The sequence below is a fragment of the Citrus clementina genome, unplaced genomic scaffold (assembly GCF_000493195.1).
Source record: "Citrus clementina cultivar Clemenules unplaced genomic scaffold, Citrus_clementina_v1.0 scaffold_6, whole genome shotgun sequence".
NCBI lineage: Eukaryota > Viridiplantae > Streptophyta > Magnoliopsida > Sapindales > Rutaceae > Citrus > Citrus x clementina.
The window spans coordinates 1,722,998-1,749,048 of NW_006262139.1; the positions used below are offsets into that span (position 1 = coordinate 1,722,998).

A 26,051-nucleotide genomic window follows, 5' to 3' on the forward strand; every position below is an offset into this window, starting at 1 on the left:
TGAAATTATGATATAGCCTCAAATATAATAGTATTTTTCAAAGAAGTCCTTTTTAAAATTTAGCATAATATCCATATTTTTCAAAGTTTTCAAAACCTTTCACTTTAGTCCAAATTTTGAAAATATGAGATTTTCTTCAGGCGGCTAGCCTCTAGCCTCAGGCGGTTAGCTGCTCACTCTCTGTCCAATTTTGGATTTCAAACGTTTGGATTATATTCGGGTCCTCAAACTTTCATAGCATTATGCTGAATGGGATTCTTTGACAAATTTATAACATTAGTATTATTACACTTGATAGGGATTTGTTCAAGATTAATGCCATAATCTTTAAGTGTTTATTTCATTCAAAGGGCTTGTGCACAACAACTACCCACGGCAATATATTCCTCTTAGGTGGTTGAGAATGCAACCGAATTTTATTTCTTACTAAACTATGAAACAAGTGAATAACCTAGGAAATGGCAAGTTCCATTAGTACTTTTCCTATCAACCTTGTAACCAGCAAAATAGCATCCGAATAACACGTTAAATCTATATGAGTTCCTCTAGGATACCAAAGGCCAAGATCTATGGTTCCACTCAAATAATAAAAAATTCTTTTAACAGCAAGCAAATGAAATTCCTTGGGACATGATTGAAATCTTACACATAAACATACACTAAACATGATATCGGGTCTACTTGCGGTTAAGTAAAGTAAATAGCCGATCATACCTCGATACTTTTTAATATCAACTTCTTTACCTTTTTCATCTTTGTCAAGCTTGATCGTTGTACTCATTGGAGTGCTCTTGGTGTTTGGGTCATCAATGCCAAATCTGTTGAGCAAATCTTTGACATATTTAGCTTGGTTTATGAAGATTCCCTCATTGTTTTGTTTGATTTGAAGTCCAAGGAAATACTTTAATTCTCCCATCATGCTCATCTCAAATTCCTTGCTCATACAAGATGAAAAATCTTTGGACAAAGATTCATTAGTAGAGCCAAAAATAATATCATCAAAACAAATTTGAACAACAAGTATATCTTGATTCTTATTCTTAACAAAGAGAGTAGTATCCGCTTTTCCCATAAAAAAACCGTTATCCAACAAAATTTTTTTAAGCCTATTATACCATGCTCTAGGTGCTTGTTTTGATCCATATAACGCTTTTGATAACCTATAAACATGATTTGGAAATTTTTCATTTTCAAAACCAGGGGGTTGTTTCACATAAACTTCCTCCATAATATAACCATTTAAGAAAGCACTCTTGACATCCATTTGAAATAAAATGAAATCTTTATGACATGCAAATGCTAACAACATCCTAATGGATTCTAATCTAGCTACAGGTGCAAATGTTTCATCAAAATCGATTCCTTCTTCTTGGTTGTATCCTTGAGCCACTAATCTAGCTTTATTTCTTACAACCATACCTTATTCATCTATTTTATTTCTAAATACCCATTTAGTGCCTATAATGGACTGATGTTCCAGTTTAGGAACCAATTCCCATACTTTATTTCTCTCAAATTGATTTAACTCCTCTTGCATTGCCATAATCCAAGACTCATCATTTTCCGCATCTGCAAAAGATTTTGGTTTAATTTGAGAAATAAATGCAGTATGCTCACATGTGTTTCTAAGTGATGATCTAGTTATAATACCTCTTGAAGGATCACCTAAAATTAAATCCTTAGGATGAGAGGAAACATGCCTCCACTCCTTGGGGAGTGTTTGAGAAATACATTTTTGTTGCTCCATATTTGTTTCTTCTTCTTATCTATCCTCTTGATTTTCTTGTGGTGCGTTCTCTTGTTTATCTTTTGATGATTCTTCTTGTAACTCTCCATCTGCATCATCATTAACAACTCCTTTCTCCGTAGAGGATGAGTTAGACTCATCAAAAGTAACATGCATAGACTCTTCCACAACTAAGGTTCTTTTATTATAAACTCTATAAGCTTTACTTGAATTTGAATACCTAAGAAAGATGCCAACATCGGATTTTGAATCAAATTTACCAAGATTTTCTTTTGTGTTCAAAATAAAACATTTGCATCCAAAAACTTTAAAATAACTAATATTGGGTTTTCTATCTTTCCAAAGCTCATAGGGAGTTTTATTGAGATGAGGTCTAATTAACATCCGATTTAAAACATAACAAGCGGTGTTAACGGCTTCGGCCCAAAAATATTTGGTAAAGCATTCTCATTTAACATAGTTCTAGCCATTTCTTGAATAGACCTATTGTTTCTCTCAACAACTCCATTTTGTTGTGGAGTCCTAGGTGATGAAAATTAATGCTCAATGCCAAAATCTTTACAAAAATTTTCAAATGCATGATTTTCAAATTCTCCACCATGATCACTTCTAATACACGTAATAGAATAACCTTTTTCATTTTGAACGTTTTTACAGAAAACTCTAAATGCTTCAAAGGCATTATCCTTATTAACTAAGAACAATACTCATGTATATCTAGAATAATCATCCACAATCACAAATGCATAATATTTGCCATTTAAACTAGCATATCTAGAAGGTCTAAATAAATCTATGTGAAGAAGTTGAAGTGGTTTTGAAGTAGAAATATGATTTTTGTTTTTGAAAGAGGTTTTGATTTGTTTTCCAAATTGACAAGCTTCACAAATTCTATCTTTTTGAAAATTGATTTTTGGAAGACCTTTAACTAAATCATTTTTTGAAATTTTTGAAATCAAATCCATGCTTGCATATCCTAGCGTTCTATGCCATAGCCAACCATCATCATGTAATGTCGAAAAACATTTATCATGAGTAGATGCACACTCTATATCAATTGTGTAAACATTACCACATCTATTTACAATAAACAAAATTTTCCCATCACATGCATTCTCAATAACACATCTTGATTTATCAAAAACAACTTTATAACCCTTGTCACACAATTGACTAATACTAATCAAGTTGTATATACATTTTCAATTAGAGTTGATGAAACTTTACCGACATTACCAATTCCGAGAATCTTTCCTTTTGAATTGTCTCTAAAGGAAACATCTCCACCTTTTTTGATTTTGGTGAAACTTAAAAACCATACATAGTTTCCGGTCATATGCCTTGAACAACCGCTATCCAAATACTATTTATTTTTCTTCTTCAAACCCTGCAAAAAAAATCTCAAGTCTTAGGTACCCAAACCTTTTTGGGTCCTTGAGTGTTAGTAATGGTTCCTTTTGGAACCCAAATACATTTTACTCCGTAATATACGTTTCTTTTGACAGGACAAGTAAGCTTCATGTGATCATTTCCATTGCAATAATGATAAACAATCTTATGATCACTTGTAGAGGTAGCTTTAACAAAATAATTCTTATAATACTTTTGCTTCAAGTTAGGTTTATACCCAAGTCCTCCTTTATCAAATACAGATTTTTTAGAGTTAAGCATGTTATCCAACATCTTTTACCCATTTGTAAATTTTAAAACAATCTTTTTTAACTCATTATTCTTTTTCTTAAGCCTTTCATTTTTATTTTTCAAGCTATCTATGTGTGATTCTAAATGCTCATGTGAAGTGCTAGGTTTCTCATTTGATAATGTAACTCCATCATGCAATGTTTTATTTTCTAATTCTAGGCATGTAATCTTTGCACTTAGAGATTCATTTTCATTTTTGAGCTCTATCATTTTCTTTTTAAGACATACATTCTTTTTATCAATTTTCATCAACTCATCATGAAATTCTTTAAAAGCATCATACAATTCATCACAGGTAGGATCACTTACCTCATTGAGATCATCATCATCTCCTATTGTCATAAGTGCTAGGTTTGATACTTCTTACAACTCTTCTTCATCACTTGAATCTTCATCGTTATCATCCCAAGTAGCAACCATAACTTTCTTCTTGAGTTTGTTGAGAAGTGGGCATTCCGATCTTATATGGCCAGGCTTTTTGAATTCATAGCATATGATTACCTCTTTCTTCTCCTTTTGGTTCTTGAGGTTTCTAAATTTTCTTTGCTCACCAGTTTTCTTGAAAAAATTTCTGAACCTCCTCGCTAGCATAGCCAACTCCTCATCATCCGGCTCACTTTCCCCATCACTCTTATATTTTGTGGCTTTGAGAGCAATATTTTTCTTCTTTTCTTTATTTCCTATTTCGGCTGCCAAATCTCCCTCATAAGAAATAAGAGAACCAATTAAATCATAAATATGCAAGATATTTAAATCTTTGGCTTCCTCAATGACAGTCCTTTTTTGTCTCCATTCCTTAGGTAGAGATCTAATGATTTTCTTAACTTTCTCGCTATTTGAAAAGGTTTTTCCTAGGGCTCCTAGAGTGTTCACTATGTCTGTAAATATAGTATACATAGAATACACACTCTCATTTTGCTCCATTTGAAACAATTGATATTATCGAGTGTACCTATTAATTTTAGACTCTTTTACTTGATTCGTGTCTTCATAAACAACTTCAAGTTTATGCCAAATTTCATTAGCACTTTCACAACTAGACACTCTATGAAACTCTTTCTTATCTACCGGACAAAACAAGGCATTCATAGCTTTGGAATTTAGAGAAGCTTTTCTCTTTTCCAATTCATTCCATTCCCGTGAAGGTTTTGGAATATCTTCTCGGACTTCATTTTTAGTCAAAGGCATAAATGGACCATCACATACAACTTCCCAAATTTCATAATCTAGTGCTTGTAAATAAATTCTCATCCTAGTTTTTCAATACGGGTAGTCATTTCCGTCAAAGAACGGTGGTCTAGTTGTGGACTGTCCTTCCCTAAAGGTTGAGTAATTTTGGATTGCCATAGATCTTTTACTCTAGACGGTTAAGTCCTAACAAGAGAACCAAGCTCTGATACCAAATGAAATGCAAGTTATGCAACCCAAGAAGGGGGTGAATTGAGATTTTAAACTTTATGCTAAACAAGTCGCACAACAATTTAATCTATTGCCTTAATCAAATACAAAAACAATAAATTCAATATAGCACAATAATAAAAGAGTAAGGGAAGAGAAAACAAACACAAAAATTTTTACGTGGTTCAGCAATCCCCGCCTACGTCCACGCCTCCAAGCCAACCAAGCTCGATGATTTCACTATCCAAGCCTCCCAAGACTTCAAGTTCTTACAATTGACTTCCAAGGTGTCAATGAACCTTTACAATCAAAAGATTATCTCCCCAATCTCTTCACCCCAAGTGTTTCTCACACTTGTACACACAATTTGATAATAAATGAAAATTACAATAAAAACTCTCTTTAAGAGTGGATATGCAAATAATAGCACAATAATGATTCAATAAATGATGATTTGTGAAATGGAAGCTTAATATGTGTTATATGATGTTGTTTGTGCTTGCATTAGTCCTTAAAATGAAGTTGGAGTTGAGTTTTTATAGTTAAAGCCCGAAAACTAGCCGTTATAGACAAATTCCCGCAACCAAGAGCCGCTTGATTTATCTGGCTAGCTGCCCAAAGCAGTGATGTTATCGTTAAATTTGAATTTTGCTACGGTAACACTGTTCACATAATTATATTTTTTCCCAAAACTTTTTGTAATTATATTATGGCCTAAAAAGTCATAAAACTTTGCAAACAGGTCCAATTTCAGAATTTCTAAATAATACTTGTTATTCCCAAGACTTTTTGAAATTATGATATAGCCTCAAATATAATAGTATTTTTCAAAGAAGTCCTTTTTAAAATTTAGCATAATACCTATATTTTTTAAAGTTCTCAAAATCTTTCACTTTAGTCCAAAATTTGAAAATATGAGATTTTCCTCAGGCGGCTAGCCGCTGGCCTCAGGCAGTTAGCCACTCACTCTCTGTCCAATTTTGGATTTCAAACGTTTGGATTACATTCGGGTCCTCAAACTTTCATAAATTATAATATGGCAAAAAATGTTTCAAATGTTTGCAAATAAGTCAAACTCCGGAATTCAAAACAATACTTATTAAAATCAAATATTGCAAAACTTTTTCATTTTAGTCCTAATCACTCAAATCCGCAAAATACTTTATCTTATAAGTGTAAAACCTTTTAGTTTATAAAAATTAATTATTTAAATAAATTTTTGAGCTTCTCAAATGTAAAATCATGCATCAATTAAATTATACCAGCTTTACAAGATTTTTTCACAATAATTTATCCGTTGAGCACTAAACTTTATTCTTGATTTCGCTGTGTCCGTTGAGTGCGTTGAACTTGATTTCACTTGATTCACTTACATAAATATTTATCCTTAAAAAACTAGTGAAAATGTGAAATACAATATTTATTAAATCACTTAAGACACATGTTTGTTATCATCAAAATTATATTATGTGTAGCCCTTTAGGCTAACACTATTATCAATTAATTAAAAAAAATTATATTTACTTGCAACCTGAAGATTACCTGTTATGGTTTAAATAGTTAATTTTTTATTCACTATATCAAATGAATGGTAGAGATGAAAACACTAAAATTCAAGAGTCCACAACAATCTCATTATCAATGTTGTAAAAACTCATACAGTATTACAGAGAAATCCTAAACAAAAAATTCAGAGAATATGTATGTTAAATGCGTGTTAAAAATAATAGGGTTATTTTTCGCCACTCCCATAAGAATCGACAAATATTACCGTACACCCTAAGTTTTCAACAATTATCACCGTGCACCCATTCCGTTAGAAATCACCATTAACTTTAACGATTTTGACAGATATTTGCTGAAATAACCACACTGCCCTCTGTACAAATTGAATTGACTTGGAGTACTAAATAACCCATGCATTTATAAAGAAATTACAGGAATATATTATTTGGCAGTTGCCAATTTATTTTCTTGAAAAGATAATTATAAAATGTAAAACAAAAATGATGAAATACACACCGAAAATAATTACAGTAAATTAAGCTTTTTTTAAGAAATTAAACTAAAACTAAAATTAATTGGAATTATCAGTTCTAGAACCAAAGCCCAGAGTCCAACTCTTCTGCTCCAACATCGTCACATTTCCCACTTCCCTTTCACGAGCCGATGCAGAGAAATCAAGCAAGTCATTCGTTATTACCAAGATTTGAGTGAGACCCAATTGATCACAATCAGAGATCTTTTCAGAGTCATGCTTACTCTCAAATCCCAAGCTCCTGCGCAGAGGAAATCAATCATGGCTACTCCTCTTTCTTTCTTTTTCTATTTCTTCAAAACTTTCACCCCTCTGCAAAACAAGCATCTTGTGAGAAAAAAATCTTTGAAGTAAAATAAAAATAATTCACTATATCCCGAATATTTACTTTGAAAGCACCACAGACAACATAAACTTCCAATTTCTACGCACAATCAAAATAATTTATATATCAAACAAATTATAAAATACCCAAACCTAAAAATTAGTAAACAATAACATGGAAACCCCAAAATTTTAGGGTTGTGATTTTGTAGTTGCTAGTCGCCATTGACGATGCCGCATCAGTCAGCAACAGGCCATGACTCTACGAATTGCCAGAAGCCTCTCGATCTCGTGTCACGCTCATGTTGCTTGTTTCCACCCAGAAATGAGCATTCGCTATGGCAGTGCAGTTGGTTATGTGACCCTTGTGACGTCGATGGAAGGGAAAAGCGAACAGCCCTTGCTAGGGAGCGTAAATGGAAAAACGGAAGAAATAAGCGCTTGTTGTGGAGTGTGAATAGAGGAGAGACGAAGATGGAGCGTGAATGGAGTTGTGGTGAAGGAAGGAAAAAAAAAAATTTTTTTCTTTCTTTTTCCTTTATTCATCCCCAACAACTTTACTATTCTATCCTTGTAGCAGTTAAGTTAACGGTGATTTATAATGGAATGGGTGTGCAGTAATAGTTGTTGAAACATTAGGGTGCACGATAATATTTGTCGATTCTTATGGGGGGTGGCGAAAAATAACCCAAAATAATAGATACTTCATGATCAACTATACAATAGTCCTTAATATTGTATAAAATAATGAATATTTTAATATACGATATTAAATTTTATTAAAACATGTATGGTCAAGTATTTTTTAGGTTACAAACAATCTTACCAATGAGTTTATTGATGTAACTATGACATTTACTTAAGTATATGTACTTGTGTTATTTTTTAGTGTTGTATCATATATAAATTTTACAATTGCAACTAATTTATTTGATTTGTGTTAGATAATTTACTTGATATTGTATTTTATACTTAACGGTAATTGATTTTGGAAGATTTATTTAAAAATATTATCACGTTACAAATTTAAAGGAGGGTTAAAAAGTAATTTTAAATAAAATATGCTATTTAAGTGAAATTACTTCAAACTCTAAGGGTTGTCACAATTATTTTATAAAAGGTCTCCACCCCTAATTGCTTAACAAACTATTTATCATTATTTTTAAATTATTTATTTTTTATTTAGTAAAAATATTGTATACTATTGATTAAATCTAATAGTATAAAATTAAAATATTATTGATGCTGTAAAAAAATTAAAGCATCATAGAGGAACCCTTTTTGAATTGGGTGGGCACCTCATCAATGATCATCACATTCTTGATGCGGAGGATTCGAATTTTCTATAAATATAAGAATATATGTTAATTTTCTTTTTTCTTTACTTTTTAGACACACACAGCCATCAACCACGCCACACTACTGTGACATTGCCTAGGAAAGATACAAGATCTGGTCGGGAAGGGACTTTTTCCTTCTCCAACCAGCTTTTCTTTTTATGTTTTTATATTTCTAAGTATTCTGTAAATTTTAGTTTTTTTCCCCTTTATTTTGTTTCTATGAATCTATGTTAAATTTATTTTTATTTGTTGCTAGTGTTGATAGAATTGCAATTAGCGTTGGTTGTGGTGATGTTGGTGGTGTTATTGTTGTGGTGCTTCCCATGGAGGCTATTCACGTGTCCTAAGACGATGTTGCTCAAGTGTTTGGACTGCAAGGGTATGCCTGTATTGAGAGTCGGTGGATGATTTCAAATTTTCAATAGTGATTCATTGAGATTCTGATGGTTTGGGTGAATGCCTAGAGGTATCCGGTGAATGCTTGGAGGGTAGCTTTTGTTTTGTTTTGGTGTTTTTTTGTTGTTGTTTGTGTTGTTTAGTTATTGCGGTAGTGCTATGTTGTTGTCACAGGCACTATATTGCTTTTCTTTCCTCTTTTTTTTTTTTTTATATAGAAAGAGGTTCTAAAATGCGGTATAGAAAAATTAATTGGGGATAAACAACTACACATATGTCATGATTAATGAAAGTAACCACATCAGGAGGGGAAGAAAAAAAAGCGAAAGCTTAAAAGAACATATAAGGCATAATTTGTAAGAAAATTAACAACAAAATTTACCTCTCAATAAACATGCTTAATGGTGATGTTCTAATCGCGTACGAAGAGTTTTTTTATAGATCGAATAAGCGTTGAATACTCATTAGCAGACTATAGTGGTTATCAACCAGTTAAGCAACATTGAGGCTATTTACTTCCACAATCAACCAACAAATCCCATGTTGCCAAGCTATATTAAGCCAAGATAGAGTCCACAAAGCTTTGCAACCATGACTGAACAAGACTCTATATTCATGCCGAATCCAGTAAGCTATGTCCCATTATGATCTTGAATGAGACCACCAGTGCTTGACTTACTAATCTTCTTGAACCGTCAGTATTCAGCTTGCACCAAGACCAAGTTGGCAGACTCCAGCCGATCCACCTCTCCACTTTTCTTGTTACCATTATCAAAACCGAGCTATTTAGGCGATGGATCTCCTTGCTCTAGTTCTAGTGTTTCTAATCGTACTTGCTTTTTTTTTTTTTCCACTTGGAGACTCTCTTCACTTATAGTAGCTAAGATTGATAAATTTGACTAGTGCCATAAAAATTCTCTAATGTTACATGATATTTATTGTGTGGAGTCTTCTAGTCTCCTATTAAAATGAGAAATTTGTAGTGTATGCAGTTATTTTATAATTAAATGTTACCATAACTTAAACTTGAGTCATATGCATTATCCTATATAGTGCACAAATATGTACGTATAATATTTATTAGGGTTCCTCTATGATGCTGTAATTTTTTTACAGAATCAATAATGTTTTTAATTGTGTACCATTGGATTTAATCAATGATACACAATATTTGTAGTATAAAAAAAATAATGATAAATGGTTAACAAAAATGTAAGGGGTGGAGAATTTTATAAAATAACTATGACCATCCTTAGAGTTTGAAACAATTTTACTTAAATAACATATTTTATTTAAAATTATTTTTCAATCCTCCTTTAAATTTGAAATGTGATAATCTTTTTTAAATAAATCTTCCAAAATCTATTACCATTAAGTATAAAATAAATAATAGTAATAAATAACAGAACTAAGTACATATACTTAAGTAAATGTCATAGTTACATCAATAAACTCATTGTTGAGATTGCTTGTAAGATAAAAATTACTTGATCACACATGTTTTAATAAAATTTAATATCGTATATTAAAATACTCATTATTTTATATAATATTAAGGGCCATTGTATAATTGATCATGAAGTATGTATTATTTTTAACACCCATTTAACATACTTATTCTCTGAACTTTATATTTATCTTACAATTAATATCCTTACATGATAGGAATTTTAAGTTTTATAAGCCTATATATTTTCATTTTATTTTCAAATATCATTTTGTTAATTTCATAAAAGTTAAATCTAATATATATTCCTAATGAGCTTTGCTTTATGAATCATGAAAGATTATTTTATTGATATCCTTTGATTGTAATTATAAAATTTTATGTTATTAAGAGTCATTACTTTTGTTATGATAATTAATAGTGACAATAAATAAAATATTGCCTGCAATAATATTTACATGGGAAAAAAAGTGAAAGAAAATCATTTATATTTTTAGATTTTTATTGACATAGTAGGAAATTATCTCAGCCTTATAAAATTTAACTTTCACAAGCTTGTTTTCATTTTATTTTCAAATGTCACTTTGTTAATTTCATAAAAGTTAAATCTAACACATATTCCTAATTAACTTTAGTTTTTGAATCATGAAAGATAATTTTATTGTTATTCTTTGATAGTAATTATAAAATTTTTATGCTACAAAGAGTCATTACTTTTATTATGATAATTAATAGTGACAATAAATAAAATATTACATCAAATAATATTTAATGGACAAAATGAGGAAAAAAAATCATTGTATGCTTTTATATTTCCATTATAAAGATATGGTTTGGGATACTTTAACTTAAAATTTTAGCACAATATTTGAGCCACTAATATCTCATAGTCTAATGGTTGATATTGAAAGTCAAAGCACCATTTCATAATGTTATATCCTCCATCATTGAATTGCATGAAATAAATAGTTTAATTTTTTTGATAAAAATTTAAATCAAAATATTTCTCACTCTATAGTTATATAGACATATATATTTTTCAATAATAATTGGTGAATAAAATATTTCTCATTTGTTGTGACTCATATAGTATTATTAATAAAACACATATAAAATAGTTTATTGCAATGCTTTCTATTATCATTATTGTTTAGGTATTAATGGTTTGTAATTAAATTCATACAATACAAATTATTATAAGACTTTGTGTTAAATAACCTACTTGATATTATATTTTATACTTAATGGTAACTGATTTTGGAAGATTTATTTAAAACAAATTATCATATTATAAATTTAAAGGAGGGCTGAAAAGTAATTTTAAATAAAATATACTATTTAAGTGAAATTGTTTCAAACTCTAAGGGTGGTCACAATTATTTTACAAAAATTATCTACCCACTTGAACGGTTACCATTATTTTTAAATTATTTTTTTAATACAAATATTATATACCATTAATTAGATCTAATAGTTTACAATTAATACATTATTGATGCTGTAAAAAAATTTACAGCATCATAGACATAGAGGAACCCTATTTATTAATATTTGTATTGTCATATTTGTAAATATGACAATGTAATATTTAAAAAATATCTAATATCTTAAAACCTTTAATGAAAATTTAATGCGACAGATATCCTAAAAAAAAAACTTTTATCTTGGTTATACATGAATAAAAAAAGGTAGGATTCCTTGATTTATAATTTTGAAGACTGACTTAATTTTTATCTACTGAATTTATGCAATCCAATAGTCAGGAACTCAGGATTAAAATTAAAATGTAACATTTAATTACTATTCATACCGAGAAAGATCAACTTACAATTTGAAGTTAAAAAATTTAAAGGGACACACAACCCATAAATAAAGAATATATATGCTTCAAATTTATAAAAGAATTTGAAGCAATTAATTTTAATTTAAACTTAACCTTCTGTATGATTGGGCCACGATATTGATGGATCTATATCCATTACTAATAACGCAGAAGAGTCCTCGAAGGACAGAAGAAAACCGAACCCAACACAACAGAGATCGATCAAGAAGACGATTTGAAAATGGTAATTTTCTGATTATTGATTATTTCATTATCGCAGTTTTTTCTTCTCTTAATTTTCCAAAAATTGATCGGATTCTTTTTCATTTGATGTTTTATGTTTTTAGGTCTGTCTCGCCTGTTTATTACCGATTTTCCTTGTTCCGATCGTGAACCTACTACCATTACTTTTTGATTATTTACTGGTAAGATAAGCAAGAGATCGTCTCTTATTATAACTTTTATTTGCTTTATCAGTCAATGTTTTGATTGAATTTCCATTTTGAGTTATGAGTTGTATGATTTTTAGGGAAAAATTTATCCCCTGTTTGGATGGGAGTATAGGAAACCGGAGAGGGCTCCGCCTGCATGTCCATATAAGCCCGCTCAAAAACAAAACGGCAATACTAACACAGTGAGTCCTATTTTCGACTTATTTTAGTTTATGTTATCGAATCTATTCTATTGCTATGTCTTCACATGGGACAATCTTATGGTCATTCTTGTGATTATTTACCAGAGCTTGTTTGTCGCAGTGAATAAACTTAAGATGGGTAAGGTGCTTATAGTTAGATGAATAGGTCTAGGTTGTGAAAGAGTTAATGCTTTAAGATTTTCATTGTTTGAGATTTCTATTTGTAGCTTGTTTGTTGAAGAATTCTTACATTTAAATCTCTTTTTGTGGAAGCCTTGCTAGGCAGTAAAGAGATATAGGGTTGTTCATCTAGGCTTTTCGAGTTTTTCCTCTGTGTTTTAGTTAACAACATTTTATTCATGCAAAGAAGCCCATGAGTTGCGGGTGGTCCATGTGGAGGCTCTTGTTGCCGAACTATTGAACTATCAAGTGTCATGTGAAGTCATGTCTGGGATGTGGAGGCTATCATGTATAGGGAGGTAACTAGGAGTTTATTGTAGGCCAATAATTTTTATTTTTATTTTTTAAATAAAGATAAGACATGATCTTTTTAACTTGATTTCCACTACAACATATTTTCAAGAAGAATAACAAGAGAGGGAGGGAAATTTAGCATGCAACTCCTAGTGTGTATATAGAGAATGTTGTAATTGACTAGTTGAAGGAAGATGTAAGAGTTGTTTAGGAGTACTCTTTCAATTTTGTTTTTGAGCAACTGATGGTAGAATTTTTGTTTGGGTTATTCCAAACCATTTTAAAATGATTGGTAGACAAGAACTTTTCCCAAGATCTAAGAAACAATTTTAGTAGACTGGTCCAATTACATAAGGACGATGTCGTATATTCTAAATGGAATTTGTGTCTCTTTTGTCTCCTAGAAAAATGAAGATCAAATGCTATAGTCCTTTCATTAGAAGCTTTAGTGCTTCTTGCCTTAAACATTCTGAAAATAATTTTATTGATTTGGGTACTTATCTTTTAGGCTTGTTAGCAATAATTGAAATTTGATTTTTTTTTTTTTTTTTTGGGCACCCCCTTTTTTGAGGGAAGAAAAATTTCATATGTTTTGATGTAAGAAGGGGATTTTTTTCAATTGTTTTAGTAAAGCAATCAGATTTGAATAAAAATGAACCTTTATAAATTAAACTAGGAAACTTTTTGAATAGTCCAGTTCTGAAGATGATTTTTGAGATCTGACTCTGACACAATTTCCTTATTTTGGACTTATGAAGAGGAGGAAGAACAAGTACTTCAAGAAAAAATATCTAGAAGGCTGGCCATACTAAAATTATCTTGCAAGATAAGAAAACTTTTGATAGATTTGACAAGATTTATGGAAATAAGGACCCTTACATAATTTTTATGCGCATAAGCACCTATGCATTGAAGTCATAAAATTTTTGCAATATGCTCCAATAATTCTTACCGTTCAAATTCTTAATATTCTATATATGTGTTTTTTGGCCAAGGTCTTATTCTGAACAGCTTGTCTATTTGAAAGAAAATTTATAGAGGAACTTCGTATCTATTTCTAGCACATGGAAAACATCAATTGAAGAATTGTCATAGCAAAGTTATTTGAAAGAAAGTTTTATAGAGGAACTTCATATCTAAGTTTCATAGAGGAACTTCATATCTATTTCTAGAACATGGAAAACCTTAATTCAAGAATTGTCATAGCGAAGTTATTTCTTATGATTGCTGTGCTGTGGCAAAACTTTTGCAAAAGTCCTTTGGAAATGGGTTATGTAATACTCTTAAGATGCAAGCGAACTAAAGTTTGAAAAGGCTTTCGGAAAGATAGCTTTTGGTGATTTTTGTGAAGAAAGAAAAGAAATAGTGTGAAGCACTCTAGACCTTATAGGTGACCTTCATTGGTCCCTATGTGTTAGAAATGTGGGAAGAAAGGACACTACTAGAAACTGTGGAACACACCAACAAAGTCAATGAATCGTTGATGAAGGCTTGTGGGTACTAATTGGTTCAGTTGATTAATCTCTGGGTTAGTACAAGAGGTCTGAGGTTCAAATCTCACTCACATAGGTGGGAAGGAAATTTAGGGCGCATTCGGTATTGTTTTCCAATTGCTTGTTTTCATGAAACAAAATTGAGAATGAAAACACTATTTTCAAAATTTAAAAATGTGGTTGGTATCATTTTCAGAAATAATCTTGAGAATGAGAAAAAGTAGAACACGTTCCGTAGGAATATTTTCAAGAATTAATATTGGAATAATTTCCATTAACTTAATATTAAGTAATGTTTAATCATTTTTATTATCCAATTAGTTTGATTATTTTAATTTTAAGAACATTTTAGGTGATCTTATTAGTTTTATTTGTTTGAAGAAAAATGATAACTGTAATTAATATACAAAAATATTAATATTATAATGTATGAAAAAGGAAAAGATTATTGTGAGGGAAATTGGTTTTTTGGAATTATTATTATTATTAATTTTTCTTAAAAAAATAATAGCAACAACATTATTATCACTAATAATAATAATAATAATAATAATAATAATGTTGTCGATGATGATGTGGCTGTTGTTTTTATTGGGTTTTTTAAGAAAAAATATTGTTATTATTATTATTGTTATTGTTATTGTTATTGTCATTGATGATGATGATGTTATTATTATTTGAAAGATGGTGAAAGAAAATTGTTAATTTTGGAAATTAATATTGTTTTGGGAAATAAGGAAAACAAGAAAAAGTTGTTTTCCTATTTCCTTTGTTAAAAGTATAAAATGAATTTTACATTTTCTAAAATATTTTCAGAAATGATCTACTGAACATGTGTTTAGTGTTTTCTGAATTCAGAAAACAGAAAATGGAATTTGAAAACAATACCGAACGCACCCTTAGTTTCCATTCTTGTAAAGCTTTTGAAAGTTATTGATGAATGCCTATAGAAGAAATTTACTGCTGTCTTATTGACACTAGTTCCGAAACAGTTTGCAGTTATTCTGATTCTGGACATACTGAACAATTTTCTTGATAAGAAGATGAGGAATGCCTAGAGAAAAGAAAAGCTTCTGGATGGAACTATGTTTCTTCTTTCTTCCTCTTAGCTTGCTTGAGGCTGTATGTTTCTCTTAGTGACATTTATATAGTGATTTCTTAAACCATTTATTTTATTTCTTTCAGCTTCAAACCATTGACAAACCAATGTGAACCTTATTATTATTATTGATATGGCCTGTAGTTATAAGTTATGGCATTTCCTGTGTCTCCACTTCATTGGATATTGTTTTGTCTTTTGTTTGCTGCTGCAATTATTTTGTATTTGGGGAATGGAATGTGATTCAAGACGTGAGAATGACATTGCATGTGGTACTATCACAAAGCTAATGAAAATGGAAACTTTATATTGAGTTACAAGCCTGGTAGCATGGTCCTACTACATGGAAGTAATGGTAAGGCATGCATTGTGTGTGCCTGTGATATTTTGTGAATCCTTGGGGCAAGAAATTCCAGTATTCAGTTAATTCAAGTGCCCTTCCTGAAGAGTTGAACCAACAGAGTTGGATGCTTGTTTGTATTCTTTTCTTTATTGGGGCTTGTTTGCATTCCTTTCTTTATTGGGGAGCTTTTTTTTTTTTGAAAGAGAGAGCAGATACAGTTGTTACTGGATTAACTTTTAATCCTTGTTATCTTGAGGACATACTACTATTTCAAGGGATGTCGATTGCCCTTTCATAAAGCCACGCTGGTTCATTTTCTTTAGTGTACATGTTCAACAGTTAAAAATTGAGAAATCACTACCATTTCTTTTACCATGTATGCCTGGGCTGTTCATTGTATGATGCATGCATTATCAGTTTTTAATTTTGGTTGATCCTTTATTGCATTGAAAATTCTGTTTTTACCAAGTTCTGCGTTTGTGCATGTTTGTTCTTTGCTACGTTCTGTTACAAAAGTCACCTGGAATAGTACTAAAGTCCTATTTAAATACAGGTGGGTTCTGAAGTTGATCCTGGTGCCCCAGAGTCGATATCCAAAGTGATGGGAGCAGTTAATGATAAGCATGACTGAAGAGGGACTACTGTCTTGTCCATGGACGTCAAATATAAAAGAAGTGGTGAGCCTTCTCTGTCATAAGGTTGTAATGGGTCCCAATTGTATGTTAGAATTATATAATTGGATCATATGTCTAAAATAGTTTTATATTGTGTTGAAATCGTTAACTTTGTTTTCAAGAATTCACTTTGTCCGGTAAAAGTGTTCTATTTGAGAAGACTATGTTGGTGGCACTAGTTTAGCTGCTGGCTGAATAAATAATCTATAATTTCCTTCAAATTCGGCACCAAGAACTTGTACATCTGAAATGTTTGGCATGATATCATAGAGCTACGAATGCATGTTTGATGAGGTTAGAGCTGCCAGATTTACACAATAAACAAGGCTTGTTAAGTATTTTATTTTTGGGTGATACATGAGATTTAAGTTGGTTCCTGCTCAAATTGGGTTGGGGACAGTTTGATATTTCATTTATGATTCCAAAATTACACACATACTACATTGGGCCTAATTCTCAAAAGATAACCAAATTTTATGCAAGGGGAAGACTCCAGCTGAAAATTTTTCATTAGGTTTTATTCAGTTCTGAAACTAGAACCGCACCGTCTCAGTTCGGTTCAGACTGAAAACCAAACAGAGCTGACCTTTCCGAACCGAACTGAGACGACCTTTGCCCACCCTACTAAAGATGATGGTGAACAATTGTCCACAAAAAGTGGAGGATGATTATTGGCTCTACTTATTAATTGGTTAATTTTTTTCTATTCCCACCTTCGATTCAACTTGTCTAGCCTGGACACTGTAGGCTGTCACCTGAAGTGAAGGACTTAAACATGTAGTAAGCAATGCCCAAAGGATAGGTGAGAACTGAGAAGTGCATTCGTGTCTATCCGACATTTGCTTTACATTATGAAAATTGCAAAGGGTAATGTAGCCACAAAAGCTATGTCAAACCAAATTTCTTGTTCATGGGTGGTGTATTTACTTGACGGCCATGGGAATCTATCGTATAATATCATGAATGATATAAACATCAATTAGGATTCTGTCATTAGAAGTCTGATTTGATCATAAAATAATAATATTTTCCTATTTTGATTGAACTTGAATTTCAAGTATCTTTCAAATTTGAATTTTGTAACTGCTTCTGATCAATTGGATGTTGGATTGAATTATATATGTTAATGGATGCACGGGTGCTATGTAGAGATCACCGATGAGCATCAGAGGAAGGCGCATGCTCATGTCGTTCCGTGCTCATTATTTTTAAATTTTATTCTAATAAAATTAGACTTGGAAATATGAACTTTCATTATTTAAAATTTTAAATATATGTAATAGATGGACTAAATAAATATAGTTATTTAGAATAATATATATTTTATAATATTTTTTTATAAAATTTGATATTCGAGCGAATCCTGACTTATCAAGCGAGCCTGACCTCATTACCCAACTCGTATTACTGAGGTCTGAGCCGAGCAAATATTTTTGATATCACTACTCTTAGCTTTCAATTGCCACCAAAGCACGCTCAACCTTGGACCACCATAGTAGGGTTTGGACTGCCACAATAGGGTTTGGGTAATTTTAGATTAATTAGGTTTATGGTATTTAATATTAGGTTTTGGTGAATTTTTTTGAATTTGGATACACTTTTTTTTATTAATTATTGGTAAATAATAATAAAAATAATTTTTTATATCTAAAATTATATTTTTATCCCTGATGATAGAATGCGAATATCCCTTAAGAGTTAATATGTCTTTTCAATACAAATATAAAAATATCAAGGCTGATATGGTATTTTCGTTAATCAATGTGAAATTTATTTAAACATTTGGGTGTGCGTCGAAATTTGTTGAAATATTTGGGCGTGATGCAGATAAGTTTTTTGACTTTTTATGAGTTAAATGACTGTTAAGAAAATATACAAGTATAATTTTATCATTTTGATTGTTAAAATTAATGGAGAAATAACATTAGGATAGATTGAAATCTTTTTATTTTTGAAGATAAATTATAGTATGTTATTCAATTAGGGGATAAATTACCTTATTGGGCCCATTTATAACACTCAAATTTCTGTATAAGTATTTAATTAAGACCTAAGGGTTAGGTGAGGACAATGCCTAATAACATAAAAAGTGAAGTTAAAATCTAACTCCAAAATTTTCAGTTTTGGCATATTCTTTGGTAAAAAAAGGTTCTAGCAAAAACAAAAACTTACCGTAGTGTATATAAATTCAATTAAACTATCATCGAGAAACTAAAAACTAGGAATCTGTTACCTCATTAATCCAACAATTACATGTACCTTTATGTCTATTCATAGTAGTCCATGGAGTGAATCGTTGTCTACCCACTGCTTCTAAGGTCCTCTAGGGGCTAGCCCACTTATGGCGAGTTTGGTAATGCTTACAACTAATTGTGGGGTCCGCTTGTAATACAGCGTCTGTATCTCATACAGCTGAATTTAATATTTTATTAAAAAAAATGGCAACCGTTAGATAGAAGTAAATACATCCAATGGTTAATATGTGTGATAACTCATTTTGGCGACCGGATATGGCAGTTATTATTTCATCAATTAACTTAACTAAAAAATCACAGTCGTTGGATTGTGATGTCTCTCTCTCCCTCATAATAAAAGCCTTCGCATTCTCCTTTCTATTGTTTTCTCCTACATCCAGAATTTTGGATGATATGAACTTGTTATTCAAGAACATTCACCACCCATCACAGCAAAGAGCAAAGATGTAGTCGAAGGAGTGTCATTTATTCAAGCTTACTCGATCTGTCACTCTCACTTCAATTCGTCGCTCAACTTCTCGAGGGCATCTTCAATCTATCACTCTCAGCTTCAGTTCGTCACTCACAGCTTCAAATTTTCACTCTCGTGAATCACCTCTCTCGCTGTACTCTCTCTTATGTCTCCCAACAATTTCGGTGAGCTCTCTCTCTAATTTAATAGATGATAAAAAATCTTATCATGTCATTTAAATATGCTTGAAGTTTCAGTTTAGTTTATGATTATTACTTGAAATTTCAGTTTCAATAATTTGATTTTGCAATTGAGAAATTATTACTTGAAATATTGAGATGATTTCCAGGGATTGATAATTGAAAGATAATTGCTAGGGCTTGTCTTTTTTTGTTTTTTTATCTTGAGATTATGTTTTTCACAAAAAGGAAAAAAAAAAAATAGAGGTTGCACTATCTAGCATCAAGCAACTGCAAGTAATGGGGTTTGTTTTGATGAGCTGCGAATTGGGGCTTCTCATTTTCTTGAATTATCTTCAATATATGTGGAAAGAGATTTTTTTTCTCCAAAAAATTATTGTATATTTCCTTTTAAATTCTAGATTGACATGTTGCTGATTTTTTATGTTTGAAGGATTTTATTAAAGAATGTGCTGCTGCCAGTGGCATGAATTAATGTAGTCTCGCTAGTATTCCTGATTTGGGGTAATGATGTAATTGAACAATTATATTTCTATTATTGTTATATTTGAATCCAGTGATATTGTGGTGGTTTTATGATAATATTCTATTGTTTTGTGCCGCAAATCGGCCAATGAATTGGGTATGTGCTGGGTATATGCTGTATGGGATTGTTGTTGAATTTGCTGGACCTTGGATGTGATTCTTGCCGTGTTTATAAGAAATAGACAAATGTCTTTCTGTGGTAATAGAATTGTCTAAGTTGCGTTACGATAAATGTTTACCATTATTGCACTTGGTGTATAATTTACTAATGTAAAATGTATTTCGTGCGTTACATAGGCTGGGCCTATTCAACATTCTCGAGATAAGAATGTCACTTGTAAATCTGGCCGACTGCGATTCTCCGTTGGTCCTTTCACTATTCCCTCCCCAATTTCTGAGGATGCAAAACAACTTATTCTTTATCTTTTTTATGACAAATTGAATAACATGTATGAACTGATATATACAAACTGCTTTTACGACAAGTGTATTTGTAAAGTGTGCTCAAATATTATTATCTTGCTGTTATTTGTTGAAATAACACCATTCTTCCATGGTAAAAGGGAAATTGTGGTGGATATAGGAGACAACAATATAACTTGGAGCAGCATGCGTACTCTTTTGCCAGGAGAATGGATTGATGGTGATGTAATAGTTGCTGCCTATTATGCTTATTATTTAGAACTGGTCAATTTTAAAGACGACTATAATGTTATATTACTAAGTACGAATATATATCCTACTAACGTGTTCACTTTGTTTGCAATTTTTGATTATGTTTCAGATTATAAATATGTACGCAGATTATAAGAATATGAAAGAGGCTGAAAAAGATGTCACTTCCCCTCGATGTTGGTTCCTACCTACATATTACTCTGTAAGATAGCCATAAAATTATATCATTCAAACACTTCTATGGAAATAAGCTAGTGTAGTTAGTTGCCTGACCCTTTTTCCACTTTCTTTGATTTAACCTTTGTTCTAAATCAAGCTGCTGGTTTCCGAGATCGATACATAGGTCGTTTGGATACCTGTGAAAAGGTTAACACATAACGTGAATTTAGTTTCTTTTTCACTGTTATTGTTATAACTTCTTTTCATTTCACCTAATTGATAACAAAACATTATGCATTTATTGATGTCCGTTCAATGTTTAATACTTTATACCATAGAAGATTTATGTCCCCATAAATTGTGATGGTCATTAGTACATGCTTCTTGTTGACATTTCTCATGCAACTGCAACTATTTGGGATTCATTGGAATCACCGAGTCAAAGAGAGAAAATGATTAATGAGTCTTTGGCAATTGTATGTTCTTAAAATCATTAACTATATTTGTGTATATTTCACACTTGAATGTTTTAAATCTTGCAATACTTATTGCTTGTTGATGTTGGCAGCTTGCCTCCCTGGATTTTGTTCTCCGTCAAGAGGCTAGAGCTCTTTTTGGTAATCGATTCAGTTTTTTAAATTTTCAAATCTATTGTCAAGCTGGTCTACCAAAACAGCCAAATGGTTTTGATTGCGGCTACTATGTGATGAAGTATATGGATAGTCCTTGTATTGTTGTCCATGACTCTGATCAGGTTTGTACAGTTGTATCTTATTGGTGTATAATATCTTTTCTATATTAGATTAACAAATAAGGATTTATATCAGCAGGATGAGGATCGACTTTTTAAAAAAGGCTTTTGTTTTTAACTATTTCAGCATGACTCGGATCACGCTCGCCTTCTTCTAGCTCTTTATTTGGTGCAATCTCCGCTTAACAAGATCAGGCGTCGACTTATTCAAGAAGCGCGCAAGTTATAGGTTGACTGTGCAGTCTTTTTTTTTTTTTGTTTGCCGAACCATTTTGTAGCATTTTAGCAACGTTAGGGTAAAAGGTTGGCAATTTTTTTGTGATGCCACCCCATTTGTTGGTATTTTGTATAGCAACTAGTGTTGTTGTAAAATCCGCGAGTTCACTAACCTGGGTTAGCTGATAGGTGGCCCTCTTATTTTTTGGCTGAGGGTGCTTATTTTACAAACATGTGTGTTCCTGCAAGATTACAATTACTGCGCAGGCGTACAGCAACTGTGATGGCCCTATTATTTTTTGTATATGTGAGGGTGTTTATTTAGCAAGAAATTGTACATGTAATGGTTAATCAATTGATGTGTACGCTTCTGTACAAGTTTTCTGTTTTCCTTGATTTCGGTTTTTTCTTTTTGCTTGATTTCAGTTTTTTCTTTTTTAAGTGCAAGAGTAAATGCTGGACGGTTTGGGATTGTTGTTTGCCTGTTGGGAAATGGGAAAGAACAATGAAAAACTAAACTCGGCACCAATTGGTTATGTGGAATAAAATGAGTATTACAGGTTTGTCCAACTAAAGGCCCCTTCGGTTTCTGATCTTGAAAACCTTGTTCAAGAATTTGAAAACAGGTGGGGAGAACAATATGTTCTTGTTAAACAAATAAGCCTTTGGATGGATAGATTTAAAGCACATGTAAAATAGTTTACCATTTTTTAAATGCTCGTTTTCTACACACCAGAGACTACAATGTATGTTTTTCGAAACTTAAGAATTCTTCTAAATTTTACGTTAAATTAGCATTTTTTTCATAAATAAATAAAACTAAAAATATTTTTGGTTCTGTTCATTTGACCAAAAATGCCTCATTTGACGCCTGGAAGGGTTGGAGAAAAAAGTAAAATGGCTTAAAATTTTTAGTTTTTTACTGCTTTTTATATTAAATAGTTTGAATAGAAAATATTGTTTGACAATTTAAGTGTTGGTTCTTTCATTCTCTTAAAATTGTTGGCCTAAATGGCAAAGAAATCATTAATTTTGATGATAACAATTACATGAAAAAAGGGTAATTTAGTATATTTATAATCACATATTTGTTTAAAGGTAAACTTTCTACCCTAACTAAAATCAAGCTCAAGGCATAAATGATCAATGAGAGCTATAAAGAGGGTACGACGAGTTATAAAGAGGGTACCAACTCGAATAATTCACTTTTCCATACTCCTAATGCTAATACACTTTACTGTGTGCATGACTTAGTATCTTAAAAGCTCAAGGCTTCCTTTCATAATCTCTATAACAAATTATCAATTTTCATTGTATAAAGTTGTATATTTTACAAGGCAAATTATTTAATCAAAATGAGTATTTAATGATTTATGGACCACATCAACAAGATTTCAGTTTTTTAGCTCCTTACGTGTTATTTTAAACGCTCAAAAAGGACCTATACGAAAATAATTGAATATACTCCTTCAAAGTATAATTACATAAATTAGTGCTCATGGACACAAAGTTTGCGGCTTACCTCTTCCTATCAAGCGGCTAATCGTTTGAATTCACTTGCATGCCAGAAACATAGCGGCAACCCGCCTTCCATACGCGGTTAGCCGCATGTACAACACTTTTTGTAACCCATTGCAGAAACATAGCGGCCACCCGCCTTCAATACGCGGCTAGCCGCATGTGCTATGCTTTTGATAACCCATTCCCGAAACATAGCGGCTACCCTCCTTCCACTGTCTTCCTCCTCAATTTTTTAGCGGTCTCTCTCCCCTCTCACTCTCGCCGAAAATTGTGCACTTTTTGCACATTTTGTCTCCAAATTCACTCTCCAAAACCATTTTCCATCAATTTTACCTCAATTATCAACTCCTAAACTCTCATTTCATCCACTTTTCTCAAAAATCCCAAATCTTGAACCCTAGGTTACCACTTTCTGGAATTTTCAATTTCACCCACTTTCAGGAATCTTCATATACACGCACGGCTGCCTTATGGGAGAAAATGGAATGAAAGCTTAGAATTAATCCAATGAAGAATTCAAATTACTTGGAATCTCAATACAAATATTGGTACTTGGACGCATTTAGTAGGAATATTGAATGCAAAATCAGTGGACCAATAAGTTGATTGAAACAAGCAAACCAAAAACTAAGACAACTGAACCGAACCAAGAAAATATTTTAGATATTTAACCCACATCATTCAATTTTAATCCAATTACTGGGAACACGGAACGCAAAACCTTTGCAGCTACAATTGAAAATACATCAACCGAAAAGTGGAGAAACCACAACCGAAAGTAGTGACCCACTTAACCAAAAAAAAATTCTAAAAAACCTGGAATGTAACCTTATTAACTGGTAATTTGACGAGGGAATAGGAATAATTAACGTAAAACTAGAGAAAACGTTAGTTCAAATGCATTAACCATTAAAAACCTGATATGTAACCTTATTAACTGGTAATTTGACGAGGGAATAGGAATAATTAACGTAAAATTAGAGAAAACGTTAGTTCAAATGCATTAACCATTAAAAACATGATATGTAACCTTATTAACTGGTAATTTGACGAGGGAATAGGAATAATTAATGTAAAACTAGAGAAAACGTTAGTTGAAATGAATTAACCATTAATAGAGAAATTAGAACGAAAACTTGGAATAGATTCAAATTACTTGGAATATGACATTATATATTGGTACCCGACGAAGTTAGTAGGAATACCAAACGCAAAATTTTTGAATTAATAAGTTGAAACTATGAACCAAAAAATGAAACCTATTAACCAAAAACTGAGACAATCAAACCAAGATAAAGGTTAATGATATTTAATGCACGTAGTTGAAATTTTACGGAATTACTTGAAACCAAGAACGCATAGCCTGTGAAACTATAATTGAAATACAGCAACCAAAAATGGAGAAAGACCAACCAAAATTGGTTACCAACGTAACCAAAATAAATATCTACAAACCAAACCTGGTACTTAACCTTTGGAACTGGAATTTAAACGCATTAATTGGAATATTTAACGTAAAATAGGAATATTAAATGCAAAATAAGTGAACCAATAAGTTGAAACATATTAACAAAAATGTGAGAATTATTTACCCCAAACCGAGACAAATCAAACCAAGAAAAATGTTAATGATATTTAACCCATGCAATTGAAATTTCGGCAAATTAACTGAAATCCAAAACGTAAAACCTGTGAAATTTTAATTGAAATACGGCAACCACAATTGGAGAAAGAGCAACCAAAATTGGTGATCCACATAACCAAAATAAATTTCTAGAAATCAAACCTGGTACCAAACCTTAATAACTGGAATCTCAACGAGTTAATTGGAATATTTAACGTAAAATTTGAGATAATATTAGTTGAAATATATGAACCATTAAAGGAGAAAGTAGAACGGAAACTTGGAACAAATCCAACGAAAAATTCAAATGACTAGGAATCTAACAACAAATATTGGTACTTGATGAATTTAGCGGAAATAGTGAACGCAAAATTAGTGAACCGATAAGTTGAAACATGTTAACCAAAAAGTGAAAATTATGAACCAAAACCGACACAAATCACACCAAGAAAATTGTTAATGATATTTAACCAAAATATTTAAAAATTTACCGAATTAACTGGAATAAGGAACACAAAGCCTATGAAACTATAATTGAAATACAGCAACCAAAAATGGAGAAAGACCAACCAAAATTGGTTACCAACGTAACCAAAATAAATATCTAAAAACCAAACCTGGTACTTAACCTTCGGAACTGGAATTTAAACGCGTTAATTGGAATATTTAACGTAAAACAGGAGAAAACATTAGCTGAAACCCACTAACCATTAAAAGAGAGAGTTATGCTATTTGCCCCGAGTC

At 31.6% G+C, this 26,051-nt stretch overlaps 2 protein-coding genes across 6 annotated transcripts; both read left to right on the forward strand.

Annotated features, from left to right (window-relative positions):
* Nucleotides 1-12,327: 12,327 nt before the first annotated feature.
* LOC18038583 lies at nt 12,328-17,165 on the forward strand. Its single transcript, XM_006428289.2, has 4 exons — nt 12,328-12,457; nt 12,561-12,638; nt 12,743-12,847; nt 16,810-17,165. Exons 1-4 carry the CDS (start codon nt 12,455-12,457, stop codon nt 16,885-16,887), a joined length of 264 nt encoding a protein of 87 aa, XP_006428352.2. The 5' UTR covers nt 12,328-12,454; the 3' UTR covers nt 16,888-17,165.
* Nucleotides 17,166-19,461: 2,296 nt separating this feature from the next.
* LOC112097185 lies at nt 19,462-22,524 on the forward strand. Of its 5 annotated transcripts, none has more exons than XM_024181551.1 (5): nt 19,462-19,821; nt 20,925-21,009; nt 21,146-21,238; nt 21,764-21,949; nt 22,074-22,524. In XM_024181551.1, exons 2-5 carry the CDS (start codon nt 20,971-20,973, stop codon nt 22,173-22,175), a joined length of 420 nt encoding a protein of 139 aa, XP_024037319.1. In that variant the 5' UTR covers nt 19,462-19,821; nt 20,925-20,970; the 3' UTR covers nt 22,176-22,524. The 5 variants fall into 5 exon arrangements, 4 of the variants coding, with proteins under 4 accessions (XP_024037319.1, XP_024037321.1, XP_024037322.1 ...); XM_024181553.1 differs by having other exon boundaries at nt 19,464-19,821; nt 20,925-21,004; XM_024181554.1 differs by lacking the exon at nt 20,925-21,009 and having other exon boundaries at nt 19,464-19,821.
* Nucleotides 22,525-26,051: the final 3,527 nt, after the last annotated feature.

Excerpts from the sequence above, each read along its gene's own strand:
- LOC18038583 (XM_006428289.2), top strand. Across the intron at positions 12,639-12,742 it reads TACTTTTTGATTATTTACTG|GGAAAAATTTATCCCCTGTT; the intron begins GTAAGATAAGCA and ends TATGATTTTTAG. Across the intron at positions 12,848-16,809 it reads AAAACGGCAATACTAACACA|GTGGGTTCTGAAGTTGATCC; the intron begins GTGAGTCCTATT and ends ATTTAAATACAG.
- LOC112097185 (XM_024181551.1), top strand. The coding sequence starts at position 20,971 with ATGCGTACTCTTTTGCCAGGAGAATGGATTGATGGTGAT. Across the intron at positions 21,010-21,145 it reads GAGAATGGATTGATGGTGAT|ATTATAAATATGTACGCAGA; the intron begins GTAATAGTTGCT and ends ATTATGTTTCAG. Across the intron at positions 21,950-22,073 it reads TTGTCCATGACTCTGATCAG|CATGACTCGGATCACGCTCG; the intron begins GTTTGTACAGTT and ends TAACTATTTCAG.